Here is a 27,781-nt window from a genome sequence, read left to right as displayed (position 1 = left end):
AATAGTATATGAGAACATGACTGAAGGGAGTGTCTGTTTGGGAACGCTACCCAATTAAGTGGACTGAGTTCTTTTGTACATCATCAAAAATTCTTAGGGATGTTTTGGGTGCACCACACTGATATGAGAACAGTATTCCAAGGTTGATCAGATCTGAGACTTACACTCCATAGGCTCCTTAAGAAGGTTACTTCTTGGCTTATGGAAGTGACTAACAAACTAAAATCTTTTAACTCCAGACTCCTCAGAATATATGGACTTCCAAAATCTATGAACAGAATGTGCCATTACGTCCCATTGTGGATGGCATTGATTCCTCCACATACAAATTAGCCAAACATTTAGCCAAAGTGCTCACACAACATACTGGCAACACCTTCACACATAAAAAAATTCAGCCCACTTTAAAGCCAGTATAGAAAACCTCTCACTCCAACACGCTGACAATTATCCCACTCAAAGATACTTTGGATCCCATCCAAGCCAAATTTCCTCCCAATATCTCAGCCCTATTTCAGTTCACCATGAACTCAGGCTATTTCATTTGGCAGAGAAAATTCTATAAACAAATAGAGGAGACAGCCATGGGTTCTCTACCTCTGGCCATCTTCTTTATGGAGACTTTTGAAGAAAAAGCCTTAAACTCGGCTCCGCTTAAACCTACTGTTTGGCTATGCTATGTAGACGATGTGTTCGCTATTTGGCTGCATGGCTTGGACACACTCCACAATCTTATCGCACGTAAACAATCAACACCCCAGGATCTGGTTTACCTTGGAAAAAGAAAACAATAACAATCTCCCTTTCCTAGACACTCTGCCATGATTGCACACCAGCCTGATGGATCCCTGGCTTTCTCTGTTTACAGAAAACCTACACATACAGGTAGATAAAATAGCTATACAGGCTAAAGAGAATCCTAAACGATTTTTTTGATATGTTGCAAGTAAAAGAAAAAATTTATACGGCAGATTGATTTTAAAGAATGCCAATGGTAGGGAGATAACCAAATCAGTTGATATAGTAGAATTACTGAGTGAGCACTTTGCAAGAGTATATCATCCAGGTAGTGACATCGCAGAAATGGAAGAACCAATAGCTTATACGGGAATTGTGGTAAATGAAGTGGAGGTGAGTAATCTATTACAAAAACCTCAATGTCAATTCATCTGCAGGATTGGATGGTATACCAGCTCATGTCATACGAGAAGCAACTAAAGAATTGTCAGTGCCTTTGACCATTTTGTTTAATTTGAGTCTCTGGTCTGGGTTAGTCCCAAATGGGTGGAAAGAGGGGAAAATAGTTCCACTGCATAAAGGAGGTTCCAAGACTGCTGTTGAAAATTACTGGCCGATCAGCATATCAGGAATTGTTGTCAAGAGGAAAATACAAGATTGGATAGATGAAAATGGGATACTGTATGGGGGAAAGCATGGTTTTGTGAAGGGGTAGATCATGCCTCAGTAACTTGCTCACATTCTATAACACAGTGATGGCTGAACTGGATAAGGGTAATGGGTTTACAGTGATTCTACTGGACCTTGCTAACGCCTTTGATAGAATACCACATGGAATTCTAATCAGTAAACTGCAGCATATGAGAATGGATATAGGGTTGGTGAGATGGATAGGAGGGTGGTTGACGGAGAGATATCAGAGAGTGGTTTACTCAGGAGTAGAGTCCACAAGACGGCCTGTGACTAGTGGTGTGCCACAAGGATCTGTTCTTGGACCACTGCTGTTTAATTTGTTCATAAATGATATAGGAAAGGATCTGAGAGGAACTGTGCATCTGTTTCTGGATGATGCAAAGTTAGGTAGAGCAATAGTGAATGCTCAGGATGTCAAAATTTTGCAGGATGATTTGGATAGTTTGGAGGACTGGGCTAAGGAGAATGGATGTCAATTTAATGTGGAAAAATGTAAGGTTTTGCATTTTGGGGTGAAAAGATTAGCAGCATTATATCACATTGGTGAAACTGTACTCCAGGAGATTGATAAGGCCAGGGATTTGGGAGTGTTGGTGGGTAGGGAGTTGAAGTTTAGGGGACACGTCGCAAAAGTGGCAAAATCAGCTCATCAAATCACTTGGTTGCTGAAAAACACTTTAACGAGCAGAGACAAACAGGTTATTGTTTCTCTGTATCGAGCCTTGATAAGACCCCATCTAGACTACTGTGCCCAGATATGGGCGCCAAGGTTTCTTCTCGATGGGGAGGATGTGGAGAGGATCCAGAGACGAGTGACCAAGATAATAGCAGGTCTATGGAATGAACCTTATGAGAACAGGTTGAAGATTTGTGGGCTGCAGAAATTCGTTGATAGGGGGAAAAGGGGTGATATTAATGAGACATTCAAATTACTGAAGGGTTTCTATAAGGTTAACACGTTTGCTGCCAACTACGAGTATACTTGTATGTTGATTTACCGACTCCTATGCCAAACACGAGTTAACCCTTAGTATAATTATGTTAATTTGGACCCTTGGATTCTGAATAAAGCAGAGAGCACGTCTGGGGGCTTGATAGAAGGGAAATAATTTCAACTAAAATATAGTATATTATGTGTGTGCCTGAGAAGCCAACTACGAATATACATATGTCAATTACCAACCTCCTATGCCAAGCGCGAGTTAATCCGTAGTATAACATGTAATTTGTAAATCAATTTAAAACTAATAAAATCAATAAAATAAAAAAACAATTTATTCAAATTAAGAATGATACATTTTAAAACAGTTTTCCACGCACAATGGTGGTTTTCCTGCAAATAGGACAATAATAACGTGTTTTGCATCGTTGTTTGTTTCGTGTACATACTCAGCATGGCATTGTCGGCGAATATTTTTTTCTGTAGGTGGTAAAATTTCCAAATAATGAAGATCCCGAATCCTGCTGATATTCTGTGATGCTGTAAGCTCATCCATTCTAACAAAAACTGAGATAAATTGATCACTAAATTTTAACACAGTCATTGTGTTTCCAGTAATTATATTATAAAATTTATGCACATTTTGAATGTATATATCAAAAATGCATATTGCCAATTTCTTTGCCCATCTAATTGTCTTTTGTAAGGGGGAACAGTAAAAAATCATGTGATCAGAAAGATCGATGCCTGACATACCCAAATTATAGTCCCTAACGATATTTGCTTTTAATTGAATTTTACCATTCCGATTTTTTACTTCAACCATTTCACATTTCTGTATATTTGAAATGGAAAGAAGTTCCCTCTTATCCTCCCATTTGCGATGATGAATTCATTAAATTCATCATCGCTCATATTAGCATAGCTTCTAATTCTTTATCAGTAAGTTTTCTTTTACTGGTCATGGCAAAACTGAAGGTTTTTAGAGACTAGACGCAATAAACACATTCTTCAGCGCATGTAATATATGGGTGGGGGTGATACGAGATTACTCATAGTTGGCGTATGAAACAAAATTCTGTCTGATAAGCTGGCTACGAGATTACTCATAGTGACCTTGAAGATGCGAAAGTGCTTGGCGTGCGGGAACAAACTATGCCTGATTAACCTGGCAGCGAACGTGTTAATTCAAAAGATATTTTTGAGAATAGGACTGGGAGCGGGAGGACTAGGGGCCATCCATAAAAGCTTGGTAAGAGTGTGGTTAGCAAGGGTGTTAGAGATAGGTATTTTACTTGGAGAGTGGTAAATGAGTGGAATAAGTTGCCAGAGTCTGTTGTGGGTGCCATGACTGTAAATGAGTTCAAGGTGAATTATGATAGATAACATGTGAATGTTGAATAGTTGCTCTTGACATGATGTTGGGCCTCCCTTGATGAGTCTAAGGACTCCTTGGAGCTGCCCATAATAATAATACATTCACCAGCAAACCCTCCCCCTCCCAACAATATGGGATTATAAAAACCCTATATAACAGGGCAAAATTAATCAGTTCAGATAACAATGCCCTTACTACTGAACTTAACCATAATTCTTAACACCTTTGTAGCCAATGGCTACAACAACCTCCCCCACAAAATCCAAAAAATATTAAAACCAATTAACCTCAACCCCCCCCCCCCTTCCATAACAGGGACTACTCTAAATCTATCACCATTCCTTATATTCGGGGTACTTCTGGAAAGCTAACAAAAATCCTAAAAAATATGACTTGACAACTTGTTACAAACCATATAGAAAATTGGCATGTCTTATCTGCTTCCTCCAAGAACCAGCCACTTCTCCTAGACCTACCTGGAGTATACCAGGTCCCTTGTAGTTGCAAACTGTCTTACTATGGCCAAACAGGCAGGACAGCTAATATCAGAACATAAGGATTATATCCATTTCCACCAGTACAGCCACCAGGACTTGCTGACCATGCTTTGGACACCCGCCACAAAATATGCTGGAAGAAAGCCACTTTACTACACTGCAGCAAGTATAAATATGAGAGATTATTCCTGGAATCAGCCTCAGCTCTAAAAAAAAAAAAACTCTCCAAACCTCAACAAATTTGGATGCATGAGACTGCCCCAAATATGGAAAGCTTGCATTCTTAGAACATCAGCCCAACAGCCAAGACTACTACTCAATTTAGTCCACTAGGTGGCACCTTTTAGGACTCTAGAACTGACTTCAGCCATATTTGTTTAGTGTTACTGCCTGTGTGCGCATACCATTATTTTTGTTCCCTGAAGATGGTAATGTAACATTACAGAAATACGGGAAGTATTAATTAAAGTTTTTTAATTAATATTATAGTATACGTTGTCTTTCCCTAAAAATTGATAGTTAGGTAGTGAAGAAGCTGGTTGTTGATAACCTTCTCCACCACTTCTGAAAGTACTGAGGTAAGAGCAATGAATGGGTTGATAGTTAGATAGTTGACTTTTCTCTCCCTTTTAAGGTAAGGCATGGATAAAGGCCTCCTTCCATGCTGTTGGGTAGATGCCAGTTGAATATATAATATCTTATATAGGCAATATAGGATGGGTGTTAATTCTGATGCACCTGTTTTGAGTAAACAGCTGGGGGGGGGGGATACCATCTGGACTTAGGAGCCTTATCAGTATCGAGATTAATCAGGGTTTTCTGATGAACTTCTGGCAAAAGTTCTGAGGAAGCCTGCATTGGACAGTTTATATAGTAGTCTGGGAAGTAATTTGCCTTGGTTATCCAAGCAAGATTTGGAGGAAAAAACTGATGCCTTGATAATCTGCTAATTTTAGTTCACTTTGATCTAAATTTGTCGTTGGTTTTGTTTATTATTATTATTATCAAGAGACTCATCACAGGAGGTCCTGCTCTCACATGCACAGAGCTTGTCATACCTTGACTCAAATGCATTCACCGTCTCTGCACTCAACACACTCTCAGGCAATACATTCCAATCACCAACTACTCACCATGCAAAAAATCTATTTCTTCCCTCCTTCCCCTTGCTCATACCCACCATCTCTTCTAGGTATGGCTTCTTGTTCTCCCCATTTCCAGATACTATGAAAAAAATCTCATCCACATTAATCTAGTAATTACTCCTTACCAACTTATGTCTTGATCATGTGTCCCCTCTTCCTTCTATCCACTAAGCCCTATAATTCGCATTCTCTCAATCTGTCCTCATATTTGACATTCCAGAGACCAGAAACAAACATAGTCAGTTGTCTTGAAAACTTAGTCAATCCTTTTGAAAACCTGCCAACCAAATCTGTGCACAATAATCCATATGCAGCCTGATAAGTTTTGTACAATGGAATTAAAACATCCTTATTTCTACATGTCAGTGTTCTCCACATCATTCCCATAACCATAAATTATTAGTCCCTCTGTGTTGTCGTCACAATTTTAGCAAAATGTGTACAAAATTCAAGTCTCTATCCACCATCACCCCCCAGATCTTTCATCTTCTCCACTTCCTCTAAAATATCCCCACCAGTCCTATACCTTCCATCCCATCTTTGCATTTTGGTTATGTTTATCTTTAAACATTTTTCTGCTTTTTCTGTCAAGGTCAATTAGAATTTCCTGAGCTCTTTCATTTTTTTGCTAAAAGAACAGTGTCATCTGCAAAACATAAGTGAACAATTTTTAATAATCTGATATACTTTGCTGGGTTGGCTTGTTGTTTTACGCTGTTTTATTATTTGTAACTGATATAAAGACTCGTCAATAAAACAATAGATTTTTCAAAATCCACAAACACTAAATATGCAGGAAGATTATATTCATTTAGATCTAAATGTCAAGATGTGAGCAGAAACCTAATGATAAAATAATGGAATGACACTTATGTTAAGAAAAATTATTTGCTGCTTATAGAATTTTGGCTATGTTTCCTAGTCATTGTCAGTACAGCTGAAAAGGGATACATTATAAGAACAATTAAATTGCAAGTGCCTTTTTTTTTCTTTCTATTATTTGGTTAAAAGTGTGTATATGATCTATTGTAGAGAATCTTGCTTGGAAGCCTGTTTATTCATATTGTTGTGCATCACTCAAAAATCTTTATTCTATGTAATATAATGAATATAAACATTTTGTACACTTGTGATAGCAAACTGATTTGCCTGTAGTTATATATCATCTCTGCTGCTCATTTTATATAACAAGATAATCAATGATTTATGGCATTGCATTGGAATTTTTTCTGAGTTTAATATATTTTTTTGGGGTTTAATATTTGTATCTAAATATAGTCCAACTGTAGCTACAACTCTCAAGAATCTTGGGGCGCTGTATAGAAGACAAGGAAAATATGAAGCTGCTGAGACATTAGAAGATTGTGCTCTGAGAGCCAGGAAAGAGGTGAGACTTTTTCTTTCCTACTGGTAGTAACTTTGAAAAGAGGTAAACAGTTTTCATTTGATTGGTTATTTACAACAAATGTAACATAAATTCAACAGAATGACTTATCTAAGCATTTTCATACATTTCTTGCTTACTAAGATAAATTTATGTAGACTAACATCTTGTGATATACAAAGTAGTAATGCTCTTTAGTAAATGTTGCTATTAAAATTATATATATAAACGTTTTTTTACAGAAAAATTGCAGTTTTCTCATTTTTTATGTCAAAACCACATATGCAAGGTAACAGTACCTATATGACAACAATGTGTTGCATAGATATCATGGTAAGAAGAAAGAAGGAATCTGTTGGTGTGTTTCCTGAACAGCTGATGGTTGTAGTCTTAGAAAGAAGAGAGTGGCTGTTCCAAAGGACAGAGGTAGAAGAAACGAAAGAGGATGAAGAAAAGTTGGTTCTGTGATTATTATTATTTATTTTTTTTATTTTTTATTTTTTTGCAACCTTGGAAGAAAGAAGAGAAATAATGGTGGCCAGTACCACAGAACATTGTTCATGAAAGTATTAAAACAGATGTAGGGAATAAAACCTGAAACCGATTGGAGTAGCCTTGTGAGAGAGAGATCATTAATTAATTGAATTTTCCTCTACCTTATACTATCAGCAATCTTAGGCTTTAAGTTGGCAGTATTCCGTGGTTGTGCAGATTTGGGATTTATAGTGTTAGTTGTTACAGGTGTCAGAAATAGCATCTTGAGCAGAAAAGTACATGTAGCATTTTGAAGGCCACAGAATCTATGGCTGGGATGTGTTTGTGCTAGAAAAGGCTGGAGGTATAACTCAAGAAGAGAGATCTGATAATTTTTGGAGATCTGGATATTATCAAAAGTAAGGGATGGTGATGCAAGATCTTCTTGCTAGAAATTAGAGCACCAAATTAATGCTACCAAAACAACATTGTGTTTTGGTAGCATTAAAGTTCATAAAGTTATCCTAGTCTTCACTGAAGAATTTCAAGAGTTTAGGACACTGTCATGATCCCAAGGCTTCTAGTAATTGGGCACTACAGAGTTTGTTGAAATGAGGAAGAACAACAAATTTTATTATCATCAACAAAGCTGTGAATAGGATTTCTTCAGTTAACACAAGAAAAACACAAGGGATAAGTAATACTATTTATTTCAAGTCATATACGAGGGTGGTCTGAAAAGTTCTCGTCCTAACAATGAAAAAACGAATTTATAATTTCAAAATTATTTTTATTTTTCAACATAATCTCCCTTAAGACTAATACATTTATCCCAGCACCATTATCCCATCCCTGTAGTTGTTCTCAGTGAGATCTGCAAAATAACCCTTTACAGCTGCAATCACCCCTTGATTCGAAGAAAAACGCTGACCTGCAAGGAAGAGTTTTAGTTTTGGTAAGAGATAGAAGTCAGAGGGAACCAAATCTGGGGAATAGGGTGGATGTTCCAACAATTCATAGTGCAGATCCCTTAATTTTCCCATTTCCAAAACACCTTTGTGGGCAGGTGCATTGTCCTGATGAAAGATGATTTTTTTTTTTCTTTTGCAAACTGGGTCTTTTCTCATGAATATTTTCATCTACCCTGGTTAAAAGAGCGGAATAATATTCCCCGGTTATTGTTTTATCCTTTACAAGATAATTAATTTATAAACAAAATGCCTTTAGCATCCCAAAACACCGATGCCATGACCTTTCCTGCTGATGGAACCGACTTTGGTGCAGAACAACTGGCTTCTGTTTACTGTTTTGACTGCTGTTTGTATTCTGGTGTGTAATGGTGAATCCAAGTCTCATCCATAGTAATAAATCGACACACAGAATCAGTTTTATTCTTGTTAAAATGCTCCAAGCACTTTTCAGAGATTTTCATGCAAGTGCGTTTTTGATCTGCTGTGAGCAAGCGTGGTATCCATTTTGCCAAAGCTTTTTCATTTGCAATTCTTCATGCAAAATATATCCTACATATTCTTTTTAAATGCCTATAGTCTCAGCAATTTCACGCACTTTGACTCGCTGGTTATCCAATACCATATCATGCACTTGATCAATGATTTCTGATGGTGTGTTACACTTTTTGGATGTCCTCTACGTGGATCATCTTCAATGGTACGGCCATGTTTAAACTTGGTAGCCAATTTCTTAATTGTCGAAAACGAAGGAGAAGAATGCCCATAAACTTTTATGAAATTCTAATGAATTTCTTTTGGTGTTAAACCTTCTTTTACAAAGCATTTTATAACTGCACGATACTCAATTTTATCCATTTCATGGGATACAATCAACATTTTTGCTTCAGACACCTGTATAAAACAAACTACTTGATATTGACTTACAATTTCACATGGATGCTTATGACAGATGTACCAACTTAAAAAAAAAAAAAAAAAAAAAAATCTTGCTGATAGTGTTGCCATCTATGGTCAAGGCCGAGAAATTTTCAGACCACCTTCGTATTACAGACCATCATCAAAGGTGACAATAGTTAATTACAAAGTAGAAATCGAACAATGGATCGATTTGTAAAAGTAAGAGTGACATGATGTTATACATAAAAATGCAATTGAGTGGATTTGTAGGAGGGGTCATTAAGTTGTTGGTCATTAGCTGTTGCAGCTACAAGCTACTAAATATGAACTAGTTATTAATATACATCTTATTTCTAATCTGTGGAATTTTATTACCTCAACTGTACACCCTAAACTTTTCAATATAGTTTTCACTGTGGCTAAATGTTCGCTGCACTGTTCATTTAATAAATAAAACTGACATTTAGATAGTTAATTAAATTCCCTTTTGATGAAACAAAGCACACCTCATACCATTTATTGCCCAGAAAATTGGGCAATAAACATCTCAGGATACCTGTTAACTGAATGTGAAACCATTATTCTTTCAAAAGGACATGATTTCTCCATAGTTCCTAAAAGGATACCTTACTTAGATTTTGTTTTCACAAGAAAACTCGTGAAAACTTTCAAAATTGAACGGAACTTATTCACTCTATGTAGTGAGGATGCTAATAAACTTTGTTTGGAAATTTCATCCGACATACTGAAATCAAGCTTCCAATTACAAACATCACTTTAGCTGAAATGAAAGCATTACAATCCTGACCTGAAGATGCAACAGTCATCTCATTATTATTAAGTCCAACAAGGGTAACAATACTGTTGTTATAGATTCTGTTAATTATAAAAGAAAAGTTGCCCTTTTATTACAGGATTGATCAACATACTAACAATTTAATTACAATCCCAATACCAGACAACTCAGAAAAATGAACTCTTTACCAGATGAAGTTATAAGCCTCGATGGAGACGCCATAGAAAAACTTGGAACTTATTTTGCTAGAATCCCTAGGTTCTATGGTTTTACCCGAGATACCTAAGAAAGATATTCCTCTCCATCCAGTTGTTGACTGTATAGATTCATCTACTTACTGAATAGCCAAGTTTTTAGCACACTTATTAAAAGCTCAGATTGACAACTCCTACTCGTTTATAAAATATTCTTCCAATTTTCTCTGTAAAGTAAAAAATTTTCGCCTACAAACTATGGATGTAATGTTTATTCTTTAATATAGAATCTCTCTTCACAAATATTCCTTTTGAGAATATACTGCATCTTTCAGAAGCATTTCCACAGGATATAGTAAAATTATTTGGCTTTGTTTTGCAATGGGAAATCCACTCTCTCCCGAACTTGCTAACTTTTATTTAGAACATTTAGGGTTTTGTTATCGTTTGTTATCATTTTGGGTTTGTTATATAGACAAAATTTTGCTATCTGGACCCATAATGAAGACACATTACCTACTTTTTATCTAATATAAACAATCTATATCTGAATTAAATTTTAATATGGAAATAGAAAAGGACAACAAATTGTCTTTTTTAGATATTCTACTCCTTTGTTCACCATCATTTGAAGTAATACTTTTGTTTATTGTAAGCCTACTTTCATTGGATGTTACATTCAGCTCACCATCACCACAGAAGATTGGAATTATAAAAATGTTATTGCAACATGCTCATGCTATTTATTCTGCACTTCAACAATTACAGCAGTAACCTTTAAACATCAAATGATACATAATACTTGATGGCTTTTCAGAAAGGACAATACAACAGCTTTTTAATTCCTATAATTCTAGCTCAAATAACAAGGAGACAGTATGTCGAGTTCTAGTTCTTTACATTTCTGGCATTTCAGAACTCATTTCCAGAATTCTTAAGAAATAAAATTTAGTGGCTGCTTTTCTTTCTATGAACAAATTATCAGCATGATTTCCATCTTCAAAAGATAAATGGTCTCCTTTGACTCTTCTTGGTGTCTACTAAGTTCCTTGTGACTGTCATCATTCTTGCATTCTACTTTGTAATTAGCTATTGTTGCCACTGATGATGGCCTGTAATATTATGGACTAAAATAAATAGTATTATTCCTTTTGTGTGCGTGTGTGTGTGTGTGTGTGTGTGTGTGTGTGTGTGTGTGTGTGTGTGTGTGTGTGTGTGTGTGTGTGTTAATTGCTCATTTCATTTTTCATTTCCAATAACTGTTTCATTAACATTTCTTTGGACAAACTAGACACACTCTGTCTAGTTTGTCCAAAAGAAATGAAAAGAGAATACAAACACAATCTTACGTTAGCAACAATAAATCTGAAAAATCTGATTTTTTAACGATATTTGTGACATAATGATTAGAAATATATACACGTTAGCACAAGAATAATGTTTAATTTGCCAAATATTTCAGTCTGAATATTACAGACCATCTTCAGTGGCTACATAGGAATAGTTTTAAAAAACAAAGTGGAATGTGAACAATTGATCATTCTTACATAGAACGCGCCGCATGATGTCATATCGCCAAGTATTAGAAGAGTAAACTTTTTTTAAAAAACATAATTAAAGATATTAATTCAGAAATTCATATAATTATCTTAAATAACATTATACTGAAAAAAAATAAAAATAAAATAATGTGTTATCCTGATTAAACTTTCCCAAATTTTTGATATAGATATACAGTCATTGCGATTCGAGTTAGGACGTTGAAGTAAGGCCTCTACACTTTCTTTAAATAAACGTTCAAATTTGTAGCGACATCTGTGTAGGAGGAGTGTCTTGGACCAAAGGATGTTGTGGTTTGTTTCTAATCCATGCTGAGCTAATCCAAATTTCTCAGGTTTGTTGTGTTGAATTGATGACTGATGCTCTTGAATTCTTTTTTCTATGGAACATACAGTTTATCCAAAGTAAGAAAGATTACAATTACAAGGAACTTGATACACACCAGGTAGAGACAAGGTTGAGCGTTTATCTTTAGATGAAGGAAACTGGGTGGATAATTTGTTAATAGGTGTATAAGTGGCTGTTAGATCATATTTCTTTAGAATTCTCGAAATTGGTTCCAAAATCCCGGAAATGTAAGGAATTGGAACTCAACGTATTGAATCTTGGTTGTTCTGTGTTGGTTTGTAAGAATCGAAAAGATGTTGTGTACTCTTTTCGGAGAAGCCATTTAGTTTCATGTGATGTTTGAGAGTTGAAAGTTCCTTCTGTAATAAATGAGAAGTTGAACAGTTAATTTTGGCTCGTCGAATTAAACATTTTGTGACTCCTGTTTTTTGACAAGGGTGATGAGCAGATTCTTTGAGAATATAACTACCTGTGAAAGTTGGTTTTCTGTAAACTGTTGTTGTAAGAATACCAGAAGGTGAACGGATGAGAAAGACGTCTAAAAAGGATAACTTGTTGTCTTTTTCAATTTCCAATTTAAACTTTATATGAGGATGCAAGGAATTGATACTGCTTAAAAAGGAAGGTAAGGAGTCTCTGTCGTGAGGCCATATAGCAAAGATGTCGTCTATATATCTAACCCAAAAGGATGGTTGTGGGAATATAGATGAGAACAGGACTTCTTCTAGATGTTCTAAATAAAAGTTTGCAAGAGCAGGAGAGAATGGACTTCCCATGGCTGTTCCTTTCACTTGGTTGTAAAATTTATTTTGACATAAGAAATATCCAGAGTGCATTACGAAATCAAATAGTTTTATAATATCTTGTGGGAAGATGTCAGCTAGTAATTCCAAAGTCTCTTTGAGAGGTACATTTGTATATAAAGATTCTATATCAAAGGCAACTTCTCTTTACAACCTACAGATCTTATGGTTGCTTTTGATATAGAATCTTTATATCCAGAGTGCATTACGAAATCAAATGGTTTTATAATATCTTGTGGGAAGATGTCAGCTAGTAATTCCAAAGTCTCTTTGAGCGGTACATTTGTATATAAAGATTCTATATCAAAGGCAACTTCTCTTTACAACCTACAGATCTTATGGTTGCCTTTGATATAGAATCTTTATATCTAGAGTGCATTATGAAATCAAATCGTTTTATAATATCTTGTGGGAAGATGTCAGCTAGTAATTCCAAAGTCTCTTTGAGCGGTACATTTGTATATAAAGATTCTATATCAAAGGCAACTTCTCTTTACAACCTACAGATCTTATGGTTGCCTTTGATATAGAATCTTTATATACAAATGTAGCTCTCAAAGAGACTTTGGAATTACTAGCTGACATCTTCCCACAAGATATTATAAAACTATTTGATTTCATAATGCACTCTGGATATTTCTTATGTCAAAATTAATTTTACAACCAAGTGGAAGGAACAGACAGCCATGGGAAGTCCATTCTCTCCTGCTCTTGCAAACTTTTATTTGGAACATCTAGAAGAAGTTCTGTCCTCATCTATATTCCTTCAACCATCCTTTTGGGTTAGATATATAGACGACATCTTTGCTATATGGCCTCATGACAGAGACTCCTTACCTTCCTTTTTAAGCAGTATCAATTCCTTACATCCTCATATAAAGTTTACCTTGGAAATTGAAAAAGACAACAAGTTATCCTTTTTAGACGTCCTTCTCATCCGTTCACCTTCTGGTATTCTTACAACAACAGTTTACAGAAAACCAACTTTCACAGGTTGTTATATTCTCAAAGAATCTGCTCATCACCTTGTTCAAAAAACAGGAGTCACAAAATGTTTAATCCGACAAGCCAAAATTAACTGTTCAACTTCCCATTAATTACAGAAGGAACTTTCGACTATCAAACATCACATGAAACTAAATGGCTTCTCCGAAAAGAGTACACAACATCTTTTCGATTCTTACAAACCAACACAGAACAACCAAGATTCAATACGTCGAGTTCCAATTCCTTACATTTCCAGGATTTTGGAACCAATTTCGAGAATTCTAAAGAAATATGATCTAACAGCTACTTATACACCTATTAACAAATTATCCACCCAGTTTCCTTCATCTAAAGATAAACGCTCAACCTTGTCTCTACCTGGTGTGTATCAAGTTCCTTGTAATTGTAATCTTTCTTACTTTGGATAAACTGTACGTTCCATAGAAAAAAGAATTCAAGAGCATCAGTCATCAATTCAACACAACAAACCTGAGAAATCTGGATTAGCTCAGCGTGGATTAGAAACAAACCACAACATCCTTTGGTCCAAGACACTCCTCCTACACAGATGTTGCTACAAATTTGAACGTTTATTTAAAGAAAGTGTAGAGGCCTTACTTCAACGTTCTAACTTGAATCGTAATGACTGTATATCTATATCAAAAATTTGGGAAAGTTTAATCAGGATAACACATTAATTTTTTTTAAATTTATTTTATTTTTTTTATCAGTATAATGTTATTTAACACGTTCGCTGCCACGTTACTCAGTCATAGTTTGTTCCCGCACGCCAAGCGCTTTTCGCATCTTCAAGGTCACTACGAGTAATCTCGTAGCCGGCTTATCAGACAGAATCTTGTTTCATACGCCAATTACGAGTAATCTCGTATCACTTCCATCTATATATTACATGTACTGACACCAGTGTTTATTGCATCTAGTTCAGTTTTAGTTTCTAGTCTCTAAGAACCTTCAATTTCGCCATGACCAGTAAAAGGAAACTTACTGATATAGAAGTAGAAGCTTATGCTAACATGAGCGATGATGAATTTCATGAAATATTTGGTTCCGATTCCGAAGATGATCCAACAGACGACTCTAGCGGTGAATCCGATGATGAAGAAACTTTTGAAGACGAAGTTAGCAATCAGCCAAATACATCAACATCAACTTATTGGGAAAATTCAGAAGAAGAGCCCCCACAATTTGACTTTGTTGAAACTGCAGATTTTAAAATTGACACTGGAAATTTCAGTATCAAAAGGTTAGTTGAACTTTTCTGGAGATTTTCTCACAATTTTAGTAGAACAAACCAATTTATATGCGTTACAAAATATTGAGGAAAGCCGAGTTTAAAATTGATTTACAAATTACGATGGTATACTATGGATTAACTCACGCTTGGCATATGAGGTTGGTAATCGACATACGAGTATACTCGTAGTTGGCATCTGAGGCATATACACAATATACTATATTTTAGTTGAAATTATTTCTCTTCTACCAAGCCCCCTGACATGCTCTCCGCTTTATTCAGAATCCAAGGGTCCAAATTAAGGTAATTATACAAAGGGATAACTCGTGTTTGGCATAGAAGGTCGGTAAATCGACATACGAGTATACTCGTAGTTGACTTGTGAAGCTCATATACGAACTACAAGTATACTCGTAGTTGGCAGCGAACGTGTTAAGATAATTATATGAATTTCTGAATTAATATCTTTATGTTTTTTAAAAAAATGTTTACTCTTCTAATACTTAGCGATATGACATCATGCGGCGCATTCTACGTAAGAATGATCGGTTGTTCGTATTGCACTTTGTTTTTTAAGACTATTCCTATGTAGCCACTGAAGATGGTCTGTAGTATTCAGATCGAAATATTTGGCAAATTAAACATTATTCTCATGCTAACGTGTATATATTTCTAATCTGAAAAATCTGGCTTTACACTGCACGGAATAGATACAGACCTTAACATCCTATGGTCTGAAACACACTTACTTCATTGATGTCTGAGACCATAGGATGTTGTGGTCTGTATCTATTCCGTGCAGTGTAACGCCAGATTTTTCAGATTCATTGTTGCTAATGTAAGATTGTGTTTGTATTCTCTTTTCTACAGAGTATGTCTGGTATAAGCTTCAAGAAATAAGCCTCAAGAAAGTGTTGAGACTTATTTCACCAACTGAACTTAGTCAGAATGCCTGCCCTCTAAGATATGGGGAAAGTCTTATTTTAATCACACATCATTATTATTTTTTTTTTAAATAACTAATGAATTATCGATATTGCAATATTTCTTTAGTTATACCAATGGGTTGTTTTATGTCTTATTTAACTGTTATCAATCCATTGTTTGCATTCTACTTTATAATTAGCTATTGTTGCCACTGATGATGGCCTATAATATTATCGACTAAAATAAATAGTATTATTCTCTTTTGTGTGTGTGTGTGTGTGTGTGTGTGTGTGTGTGTGTGTGTGTGTGTGTGTGTGTGTGTGTGTGTGTGTGTGTGTGTGTGTGTGTGTGTTAATTGCTCATTTCATTTTTCATTTCCAATAACTGTTTCATTAAATTTTGCATTCAAACAGTTTCACTCTCTATCACTCCTGCAATCTCAGTACCTCTTGTTCTGCCCCACCTTACTTCTGTTTCCTCATTCATAGTTTCTTTCACTTCTACATCTTTGCATTTTTTCACTCCCTCAGTTTCGATAGCTTTTGTTTCATTAATGTTTTTCGTAACTTTTTCAGTTTCTACATCTTTGCATTCTTTCACTCCCAGATAAATGATAATTTGATAGCTAACTTCATTTTTTAAAGACAGGCTGGATAGACTAGCTTCCATGCTGTTGAGTAGATTCCATTTAAATATGACAGCTTGGAGTACAATTTGTTATCACAATTGGGGAGATTCCATCCAGACTAGGAGAAATTATTGGTATCGTGATTGCTGAGGATTTTTCTGATACCTTTCTGGTGAAAAATCAGAGGGAGGATGCTGTGAGCAGTTTGTGGTATAGTAGATCATTTGCCTTGGCTCTCTCTCTCTCTCTCTGCATTGCATGATTTTGAGGAATTCTTGGGTGATGTCACCATGTCATACCTTAGGATGTGATAGAGGTGAAAACGAGGAAGAGCAGACTTTAACTCAGCAGTCTTGGCAAAGGACCAGAAGGCTTGGCTCTGTCATAGCAACAGAAGGCAAGTTTTTGACACTTGGCCCGTCAAAGTCTACATTGGATTTGTTGACGGTTTTCTTTCACTTGTTTTAGATTGTATTGTAGGTTGAGTGAGAAGCTGGAAATTTCGACTTGAGTCATTGAATATATGTTGACTGTGTATCTTAGGCTACAACAGTGCATTTTTTAGAGAGCTAGGATTTAGATAGAACTTGAGGAGGATTGCAGTGGAGTGGGCTATTTTGAATGACCTCATTCCAATAAAGATTATATCAGTTATTTTATTTGTACAGATGTTTGGATCTAGAAAGCAGAGACAGCAATCAAACCAGAAAAGAGACACAGAGATTCCTGAGATCATCCCTCTTGTCACTGTAGTGCTATATGGTATGAGACAGATTGACTGGAAGAAAATCAATCTGTAGAAAGGGAAATGTGGATAAGGTTATGTTCAAAATTGCTAACAGGAGAGTAAACTTTTGATGTATTTAGAGGGATAATCAGTTAAGAAAAAGTCAAGGGTATTGAAAAAATGATGAGGATTATCTGGTATTATAAGTAGTAGCAAATAATTTTGCTTTCCTTCCAGCCTGATAATGAGAGCCAGTTTGAGTTATGAACATGAAGACTGTAAAACAAGGCAAGGAAATCTTGAGCCAAGACCGGATCACATAATGGGATTCCAAGTTTAATGATCTTTAACAAAGGATGTCCAATGTGATAATGTTTCTATGAATGCCCTAGATATTAGTGAAATGTGTGTGGAAGTGCTTTTTATTTTCTGAACTTTATTTATTTTTTGTGGAAGATATTTTTTTTATAGCTACAGTGACACTTCTATTTATTTGGTTAAATTCATGGTTGAAATTAATTTCTTTTTCCCCAAACTGAGATCTGCATGTTTTATTGGATTTGAAAATCCTGTGAATTAGATATCTCAGAAATCTTTATTTATTTATTTATTTATTTATTATTATTATTATTATTATTTTACATCCGAAATAAGAAGGGATATCAGTGTTAATCCTATTTCCCAAATATGATAATTTTTGAACAAAGAACAATTTTGGCTCTCATGGTAAAGCTAATTACCAGTTTCTAATATATAGCTTTTATTTCATTATTTTGAAAATCTAGTATAAGTACATTTTCATTTCTTGGCATATGTTTGCTATATTGCATGAGATACAACTTTTTTTTTTTTTTTTTTTTTTTTCCGAATATTTTTCTACCTTGGTGTTTTATTTAAGTAGTCAGGGATTGGAATATTGCAATCTCTAAAGTGTTCATATAATTGGGACTATATAGTCCTACATCAGGCTCATAGTAGATCCCTTTATGTAGAATTGTAATCAGATTGGCTCAGAATGCTGAAGACATCATGATAATTAATGCTTTTTTTTTTTTTTAACTTAGCTTTAGGAGATTTACTAATTTCAGTTGGTTGTAAATGCATGTTTGTACATATGTTCTAGTACTTAGATATCATGGATATAAACAAACTGTGATATTTTGATAATTTCATTGTTGTGAGGGGAGGCTGCACAGGGTTTGGTTTTGTTTGCATAATCAATTAGTTTTTTTAGTGTAATCAATTTAGGAAGATTTGATTTAAGTATTCCTTGATTGTCTATAGGAGATGTAGAAAATTTATAAGCATTGACTGTAGAAATGATGTATTTCTTTATACAGTAAAAATGGTATGGTTTCTTATATTAGTAGGTTTGCATCATGTTCCATTGAATGTGATCTGCTTATGAAGGTGTTAAAATCAGATTACTGGATCAGACTTAGCAGACAGCTAATGTATTCTATGTTTATGAGTGGGATTAACGTAAAAGTCTAAATAAATGCTATTTATTTAGCATTTAGGATTAACTGATAGGGCTATTAATCCTATCGGTTCAGTCTTTGTAATTGTAGTGTCTAGAAAAAAACGCACTTCTTGACTTTGTGAATAAACATGGTTGTGCAAATCATTATTGTCATAATGAAAAGTTCAATAGAATTATACAACATTTTTAAAAGTAAGAAATTCTATAATTTTTTGTGTTTACAAAGAATCAAATAAATGAACAAATTGTAAGACATCCCCATCAAAACAAGGAAAACATGCCAGTATAAATCAAATCTATCTTAATGAAAGTTTTAATAAAATATCTTTCAAGAGTAATTTGCATAGACAGAACAATACATTTCAAGTCATATTTTAGAAAGCTAATTTCAGTAGTTGATATTCTATCAGACAGAATCTGTAAGCAACTAACTTAAATACTTGAGGAACATAAGAGGTGATGTAGGGAAGGCTGTTCCAAAAATCAGAGATATATGAATTGAAGAGAAGGATGTGAAGTTGGTTAGTAAGTTTGAAGCTGAACTGAGTGTAGGTGTTGACTAGCAGCTGCTTGTACTTTTTACTTGCTTGCAATGGTTCTCAAACTTTCTCAGATTGTGACACGCTTGGCAGTACAAATTTCTGTCATGCCACCACACCTGTGTTCTTAATGCTGGACTTTCATATAATTAACTGTAAATTTATAGTATTTTACAGTTTACACTACATTAACTATATACAAATAAGAAATATATTTTTATAGTAAGACATGACAAAAATGAAAAATTTGAGAGAGATTTTATTATGCAAGTGCCTTCTTTTCAATGTGTTATGTGAGCCTTTTGGGAGGTATAGATCTTCTTTATTTGTTTAGTAATATTGAACAAACACACTCTTAATTCATGTTGCACTGACTGAAATTCAGATCTGAAGTTGATCTTAATTCAAATGAGGCTAGAAAAGCCTGACTACATAAAGTAAGGTATCAAATTACAACAGAATTGCAACGGCATGTCTAGAAATGGCCAGATATTCTTTGCCAATGGTAAGCCAAAATTTGTCAAAGTGTAGATTTGTCGAACTTCAGCAACAATGTGCAATACATACTTAGCTTGGTCAAGTGTTCTTAGGCATTGAGTCCAATTCAGTGATTACTAACACAATCATATTATATAACTTCAGTCAGGAAAGTAAGCAGCAAACCTTTGAAGAATGTCAGATGTTGGCCACTGTTCATGAACAAATCCTTGCATGCTTGATCAGCTGCTGCAAGCAGGAACATCTCTAACATTCCTTGTGCAACCTTTTTTTCACCCAGTGCTAACTTTAGCTGGAAGCCACAAAGGTTATTTGTAATGAACTGCAGAGATTAATTTTTGCCCTGCATCTTTGTATTTATTTAATTCATTCAATGTCAGAAAATGTCTGCCAGATGTTTTGCTCACTGCACATCATTGCTGATAAAACATTCAAAATCAGCCCTCAGAAAACAATCTGTTCTCTGAGTTCATACATATGTAATAACAAAACTTTGCTACAACTCAGCTGACATAATTGTTAGCAGCAGTGGATGCGGATGGTACTTTATTAAGTTAACAATCATGCACTAATTTGAGTTCTAGTGGTAAATTTTTTGCAAATAGTGCTTCCCAAAGCAGAAAATAATGATTGGTTTTTATATCAGGATTGTGCTGTTTCACTTTGGCCAGAAATCCCTTCACTTTACCAATCATGGCAGCTGTTCCATCTGGGAAAATGTTAATGCAATCTTTCCATTGCAGATCTTTTTCAAAAAATTTTGCAGGCACTTTAAAAATTCTTCTCCTGTTGTATGATCAAAAATTTCTCTGCAAAACAGAAAATTTTCAGCATTGTACTTGCCATCAACATATCTGACATATACCAGAAGTTGAATCTTCCCTCTGATATCTGGATTTGTCAAGTTGTAGAACAAAGCCTGCACTTGCTAACAATTTTACCTGCAGTTGGGCCAAAATTTCGCATGACATATCTTCACTTTGATGACTGATCAGACAAAGGAACTTTCACAACTTCTTTAGCAGCAGCTTCATCAAGAATAACCAGCTATAAGACAGCTGGGTTCTAGTGCTTTCTCAGAAACTTCTGTTACACCAGCCATAAAGTGTGCTTGCTTTATGTTCTGGTCTTGCAAATGCAAGAAAAACTATACATCTTTGTTGGACAGTGAATGTTTAGTGTTCAGACATACTTGGTACCATAGACTCATTTGAAAGTGTCACATGACATACAAGACATAATGACACTGGATATGAAGGATTGTCTGTCAATGAGAATCTGAATGCTAACTGTTGTTATGCTGTCTTGTTCACTTTCTTAGCCATTTTTGCATCAGATTCCTTTATGCTTGTGTATTGGAAGATGAAAACTTTTATTTTGTAACTAGATACGTATCCATTGTGAAAAATCGAATGGTAATAAAATTAATAAATATTCTATTTAAACTACTGAAGTTGGAATAACTAAACTTAATATGGCAGTTCTACTGGTAACTACTTAACTAGGCCCTAGGTTAACATTGCAACTCATGCATGCACAATTGATATTAATCATATATGATTTTAGGGCAGGCTCTCATGCCCACACAATCATAGCCGATCATGTTAACCCAAACAGACCTGCGGTACTTGATGATGTAATCATTTTTGTATTACTAGTGGTCGATTGCTGGGACATTTAGCATTTGCAGCAAAATAAATCAGTGTTACATAAATAGTAGGCTGGCAAAAGTTCTTATGCAAATATAATTTCATAAAAATATAAAGAGAATACAAGAGCATCAATCATATGATAAATCTGGCTTGGCTCAACATGTAATAGACACAGACCACAATATTCCTTGGTCTGAAACATGCCTGCTACATTGTTGTCAGCACAAATTATAATTATCCAATAAAATATATTGGATATTTCTAAAAAATAATAAATAAGAATAATGAATGGGTTTGACTTATACACACACTCACTCACTCACTCACTCTTATTTACATAGTCAAGAAACTCTGCTTTAGAGACCAAACGTGGAACTTTTTCAAGTCACTTCAGGCCTCTAATAACTGGGGAGGTGGTCTCACACCAGATGATGAAATTCATCTCCCACCTAAAGACGATTACAAACATCCATGCCCACACTTGGATTTGAACCTGCAACCTGTTAGTTGGAGAGTGAGTATGATTCACTTGGGCAACCAGGCCAACAAATTTAAATCATAGTACCCTGTATACATCCTTAGATAGTACACACCAGGAATTTAATGACATTCTGTCCATGGTACTAATACTAATGTGCTCTAGCCTGATAATAAGCTTATAGGACATTATCCATTTCCTTCTCTCATTGTTTCCTTCCATTAAATTTGTTGTTTGCAAACAGCACATTGCTTTGATAATTGCAAAATTTGGCACTGTAATTAAAAATAATTTCTTCATAGTATCTTTGAGTTTGGGTGATTATTGTTCAGATAACTAATGAATATTCAAGTTTATTAAAGGATATTGAAATAGTACATAGTAGAAAAATGAAGTTTTATGTTTATTGATTAAAAGAATGTGGACTTTAGCTTGTAGTATCGTTTTGTTCTAAATTAGGTATTGGAAGTAGTGAGGCAAGGAAAATCAGCCACACAGTATTTAGGCACAGAACTCACGGCTATTTCAAAAGAAAAACGGCGTGGCTCTTCCAAAGATAGTAGTCGGCGTGGGTCTCATGAATCTCTTGATAGTATGACATATGAACGAAGCAGTGATATTGACAATGTAAGTAGTAATACTTTTATTCATAATAATATTTATCTACAAAGTTAGCATATACCTTAGGCTGGCTCTAATTGTCATTATTCTATAATAATGGAGATACAGCCAGCATATGTTCATGGTTTTTATTGATTGAGACTTGAAGCAAAAAAAAAAAAAAAAAAAAAAAAAAAAAATTGCTTAGAATTATATAACTCCTATAACCATTTTTTTTTTTTTTTAATGTGAATTCCACCCATGAAAGGCTATTAGCCTATGATTCATTAATACTAGTACTGTGGGCAGATCAAGGATTAAATAATCAGGAAACCCTGCTGTAGATACCAAGCTTGTAAATTTTCAGGTTTCCACTAAACATGGCGGTGAACTCACATGGGTCAGTTCATCTGTTATCACCTGAAAGATATTTGCAAAACATCCATGCCCACAGTGGGGATTCAAAACTACATCCTGGTGGTTTGTTGATGAATGTTTTTTAATGTTTTTAGTGGTAGAGGAAATTCACTGCTCACTGTGAGACCTCCAAAAAAATTATTGAGGGCCTGGAATGGCTTGAAAAAGTTTGTTTGGTCTTCTATAGCAGGATTATATAATCCTTAACCCACTCACACTACTAACATAATAGAAGTTGACACCTTTTCTGGATAGGATTTACATAAAAGAAATTATAATCAGAGAAGTCAGAGAATGTTATCTGAATTTGCAGATATATATATATATATATACCGGTATATATATAATGAATGCTACAAAATACAGTAAGGAAATGAGTCAGAACAGATCAAGAAAAGCAGAGGATTCTCGTTTTGGCATTCTCTGACTTGGGATGACAGACCCACAAATGATGGAATGTGATGATGGAAAGAATCGTGTGAAGTGAAGTGTAGTTTGGATAGTTAAGGTCGAAGACAGTAGTTACTGAAGTTTCATTAGCAATAAATAACAAGTTGTGTTAAATGAGTAACACATATTGTTTATCTTAGTGTTAAGGCCACAAATGTTGATGATATGAAAGTTTTTTGCACATATTATTGTTTGTGGACTTTTTGTGTCACCTTTATAATTTTTTTTTTGTTTGTTCTTTATGGTTTTTTTGTGGGGAGGAGATAACTATTTCTTTATCTTTTTTGATTAATAAGAAATAAGAGTTGAAATAAAGAGTAGTGATTGATAAGCTCATGAACATATCTCTCGCATGGAGGAAACTCAGTCTACTGTCTGTATGACCTTGGCACTGCTTGTCTATCACCATACTAACTCTCTTCAGATAGAATCTGATGGCGTCAGTGGGATTATTCACTAGCTGGTCTGGAAATTGATTGAATATGATGGTATGAAGGCATTATCAAATCCACATGTAGGCAGTAGTATGAGTTTCCTCTATGTAAGAGATATATTCGTGTGTCTTTTACCTCCTACTGCTCATTGCTACTCGTTATTTTAACTCTTATTTCCCTTTAACCATGAAAGACAACATAGTTAATGGTAAATAATGGTTAAAATAAGTTTATTACTGTTAGTTTCCATTCTTACCTATCTACGTACATTAAATTGCTTTGCTGCTTTATCCTCAAAATGGGAAACTTAGTTCCACACACATTGTTTGACATTTCCTTGAAGATGTCTGCACTACATGTAAGAAGGCAAGGTAAATATGAAGAGGAAACAAACTGGAGACAAAACATGGCAACACTTGCCAAGAAATTATATTTTTGTTTCATCCTTTATCCAAGAGTTGTGAAGATACTTAATATGCAAACTTTGTTTGCTTACACTTGGATAAAGGATTTAAAAAGTATATAATTTCATGGCAAGTATAATTTACTTTCTGATCAGTTGAAAAAACATTCTACAGTAATTTCAGACATCTAACAAGTTAAAGTAGTAGTGGTGGTCATGGTGTTATTGACCACAAATGCCATCCAACACTTACTGAAAATCAGATTACCTTGGCTGAGAGAGGCTATGTGTGTGTGTGTGTGTGTGTGTGTGTGTGTGTGTGTGTGTGAGAGAAATACCAACAAACATTATAAGAGAAAATCTATACATTTAAGAGCTAACATTGCTACTCGTTATTGCTAACACGCAACACCCAACACAGTCAAAAATGTGTTGGGTATGTGCACGCAGTCAAGATTTCATGAATACCAAAGAAAAATTTTGTTTAGAGTGGCAAAGGCTTGCACATTCAAAAAGGAGGAAATTATAACTAGTTTTGATATTGTTTCCCTCTTCACAAACGTGCCCACAGAAGAAGTTCTAACTCTCTTAAAGGATAAATTATCAAAAAAATGTCTTTATTAACTCATTGCATTAATTCTGGTTATTTCTAGTTTCAATACACTATTTACAAACAGAACTTTGGTTTAGCCATGGGCAATCCTTTATCTCCCATATTGGCGAATTTATATTTAGAATCTTTTGAGGAAAAAGCTATCCTTCATTCTTATTGAAATCTAGGTTGTGGAAGAGATATATAGATGACATTTTCCTAATCTGGAATCATGTTCCTGATTCCCCAAAGAATTTCCTAGATCATCTCAACAGTCAACACCCGAAAATCCAATTTACTGCAGAATTAGAGATTGATAGTTCTCCCATTCCTAGATGTCAAATTCACTCATGTATCTGAAAAATTGAAGATCTCTATTTACACAAAACACACTCACGCCAATAGATATCTCCATGCACAGTCCCAAAACTATCTCCCTTAAAAACTAGCTATTATCTCTATGCTAGCAAACATGATCACTCCCTCCTCTGTGAAGAAAAGGATATTAACAAAGAACTTCAGTCTTTTCTTACAACCTTTCAGCAAAATGGTTATTTAAAACAAACAGAAAGCTATTATTCAATCCACCTCTTATCTACATTCACTCTACACTTCAATTAAATCTACACTTCAATCTACATTGAAGACAGAAATAATGAAAAAGGTTACATATTCCTACCATATATCAGTTCTATTTCACCTCATCATCATCATCAAATTTCTGACATGTACCCTCAAGGGGGTGTACAGGACATGATAGTACTTCATGAAAAATCTACCTCATTACTAACTTCCTATCTACAATTTTCCTCCAAATCAGTCTCTTACTTGTCAAGACCCCAACATTATCAGATCTTATATTTCTATCGTCTAAGGCACTTTGTACCATATCAATCCACCTATATCTTGGTCTTCCTCTGGGTCGTTTTCCTGCCACCCTGTCAGAAAACACGTTTTGCATCTTTCCTCGCCCATTCTGTTCAAGTGACCATACCACCTGAGATTAGCTCTGCTAATGCATTCCTGGATACTGACAATGTCAAGTTCTTTCGTAATATCCTCGTTTTTAATATGATATTGCCATTGATGCCATCTGTTCACGCCTCTAATCTGCAGTCTACTTTGGTCAAGTGTTTTTCTTCTGACCCAGCTCTCAGATACATAAGTTAAAACTGGTTTGAACACTGTCTTGTATACAGCTAATTTAGTTTTCCGACTAATTTCTCTCTTATTCCATATGAATTTATTCAATTGACTTCCTACCATACCAGCTTTGTTGATTCTGTTGTCTATTTCCATATTTAATTTACCATCTTCACTAAAAATTGTGCCTAAGTAGCTGAAATGTTTTACTTCTTCCACAGGTTCTCCATTTACAACCCAGTTGACATTTTCAATGCTTCAACCTATTTTCATGATCTTTGTCATGTTATCGCTGACCTTCATACCATATCTATTACAACAGTTATTCAATTTAGTCAGGGAATCTTGCAGACTCTTATTGGATTTATTTAGAAGTATAACATCGTCCACATAAAGCAAAGAGCTGACATTAACATCTCCAATTCTGATATCATGTTTAATACCACTTTCCTTCATAATGTGATCCATATAGATAATGAATAACAGAGGGGATAATGTACATTCCTTGTCTCATACCAGATTTAACATTAAACCATCTTCCTGTACTTCCTTCAATTCTAACTGCTGATTTGCAACTCAAATAAAGACTAAATATTGCTTGATATAATGCCCCACTCACACCATATAACTATAGTGTATTGAATAGCTTCTCTCTCGCACCTTGTCATATGCCTTTTCCAGATCGACAAAATTTAAATATAGATCTTTGTTATATTCCCATGCTTTCTCATCTATTTGTTGTAGAGTGAAGATCTGATCCTGACAGCCTCTATTTGGCTTGAATCCAGCTTGTTCTTCACCAATCTTTTCTTCTACAATTCTTCTCAACCATTTCTCAAGTATACTGGCATAAATCTTGCCCGGAACACTCAGTAGGGAAATATCTCTGTAATTCTCACATTCAGTTTTATTTCCCTTTTTATATATGGGTACTATGAGAGCTCTACTCCAATCATGAGGAATTCGTCCCTCTGTCCAGGCCTTCTGAACTGTGCAGCGCAGCCACTGTAAGACTTTTATACCACCATACTTCAGCATTTCTGGTTGAATATCATCTACTCCTGCTGCCTTTCCACATTTCAAGCCTTTGATGGCTTTTTCTACTTCAAGTATGGATATGTATTCCTGACTGTATGCCTGTTGAGTGTTTTTTACCACTGTGCTATCACTGCTTGTTTCATTTAGCAATTTTTTGAAGTAATTACTCCATACTTCAAGGATATCTTTTTCTCCTGTTTTCATGTCACCTTTATCATCTCTACCTGTTTTACAGTACTCTTTCCTCCATTTCTAAGCTTCTTCAACAATATTTTGCCACCTTCTTGATATCATCATCATCATCAAATTACTGCTATGTACCCTCAAGGGGTGTACAGGATATGACAGTACTACATGAAAAAAATTACATCACTATTAATTTCCTATCTACAATTTTCCTCCAAATCAGTCTGTTACTTGTCAACACTCCAACATTATCAGATCTTATATTTCTATCGTCTAAAGCACTTTGTACCTTATCAATCCACCTATATCTTGGTCTTCCTCTGGGTCATTTTGCTGCCAACCTGGCAGAGAACACTTGTTTTGCTAATCTTTCTTCGCCCATTCTGTTTAAGTGACCATACTACCTGAGATTAGCTCTGCTAACGCATTCCTGAATGCTGACAATGTCAAGTTCTTTCCTAATATCCTCATTTTTAATATGATACTGCCATTGATGCCATCTGTTCACGCCTATAATCTTTCTCTG

General features: G+C 35.0%; 1 protein-coding gene across 2 annotated transcripts in view; it reads left to right on the top strand.

Moving 5' to 3' along the window:
- The window catches only part of Klc (kinesin light chain), a 261,355-nt gene that overhangs the window by 223,039 nt on the left and 10,535 nt on the right, over positions 1-27,781 (top strand). For both annotated transcript variants that reach the window (XM_090399037.1, XM_090399036.1), the window contains exons 11-12: positions 6,670-6,778; positions 22,452-22,619. In XM_090399037.1, the coding sequence (XP_090255163.1) occupies positions 6,670-6,778; positions 22,452-22,619 (277 nt within the window). The remainder of the gene's footprint in view (positions 1-6,669; positions 6,779-22,451; positions 22,620-27,781) is intronic.

This window comes from Typopeltis vanoorti, chromosome 10, assembly GCF_054136105.1.
Source record: "Typopeltis vanoorti isolate ZY-2024b chromosome 10, IOZ_Tvanoo_1.0, whole genome shotgun sequence".
NCBI lineage: Eukaryota > Metazoa > Arthropoda > Arachnida > Uropygi > Thelyphonidae > Typopeltis > Typopeltis vanoorti.
The sequence above is the reverse complement of the archived record's forward strand: the minus strand, read 5'-3'. Positions and strand labels throughout refer to the sequence as shown.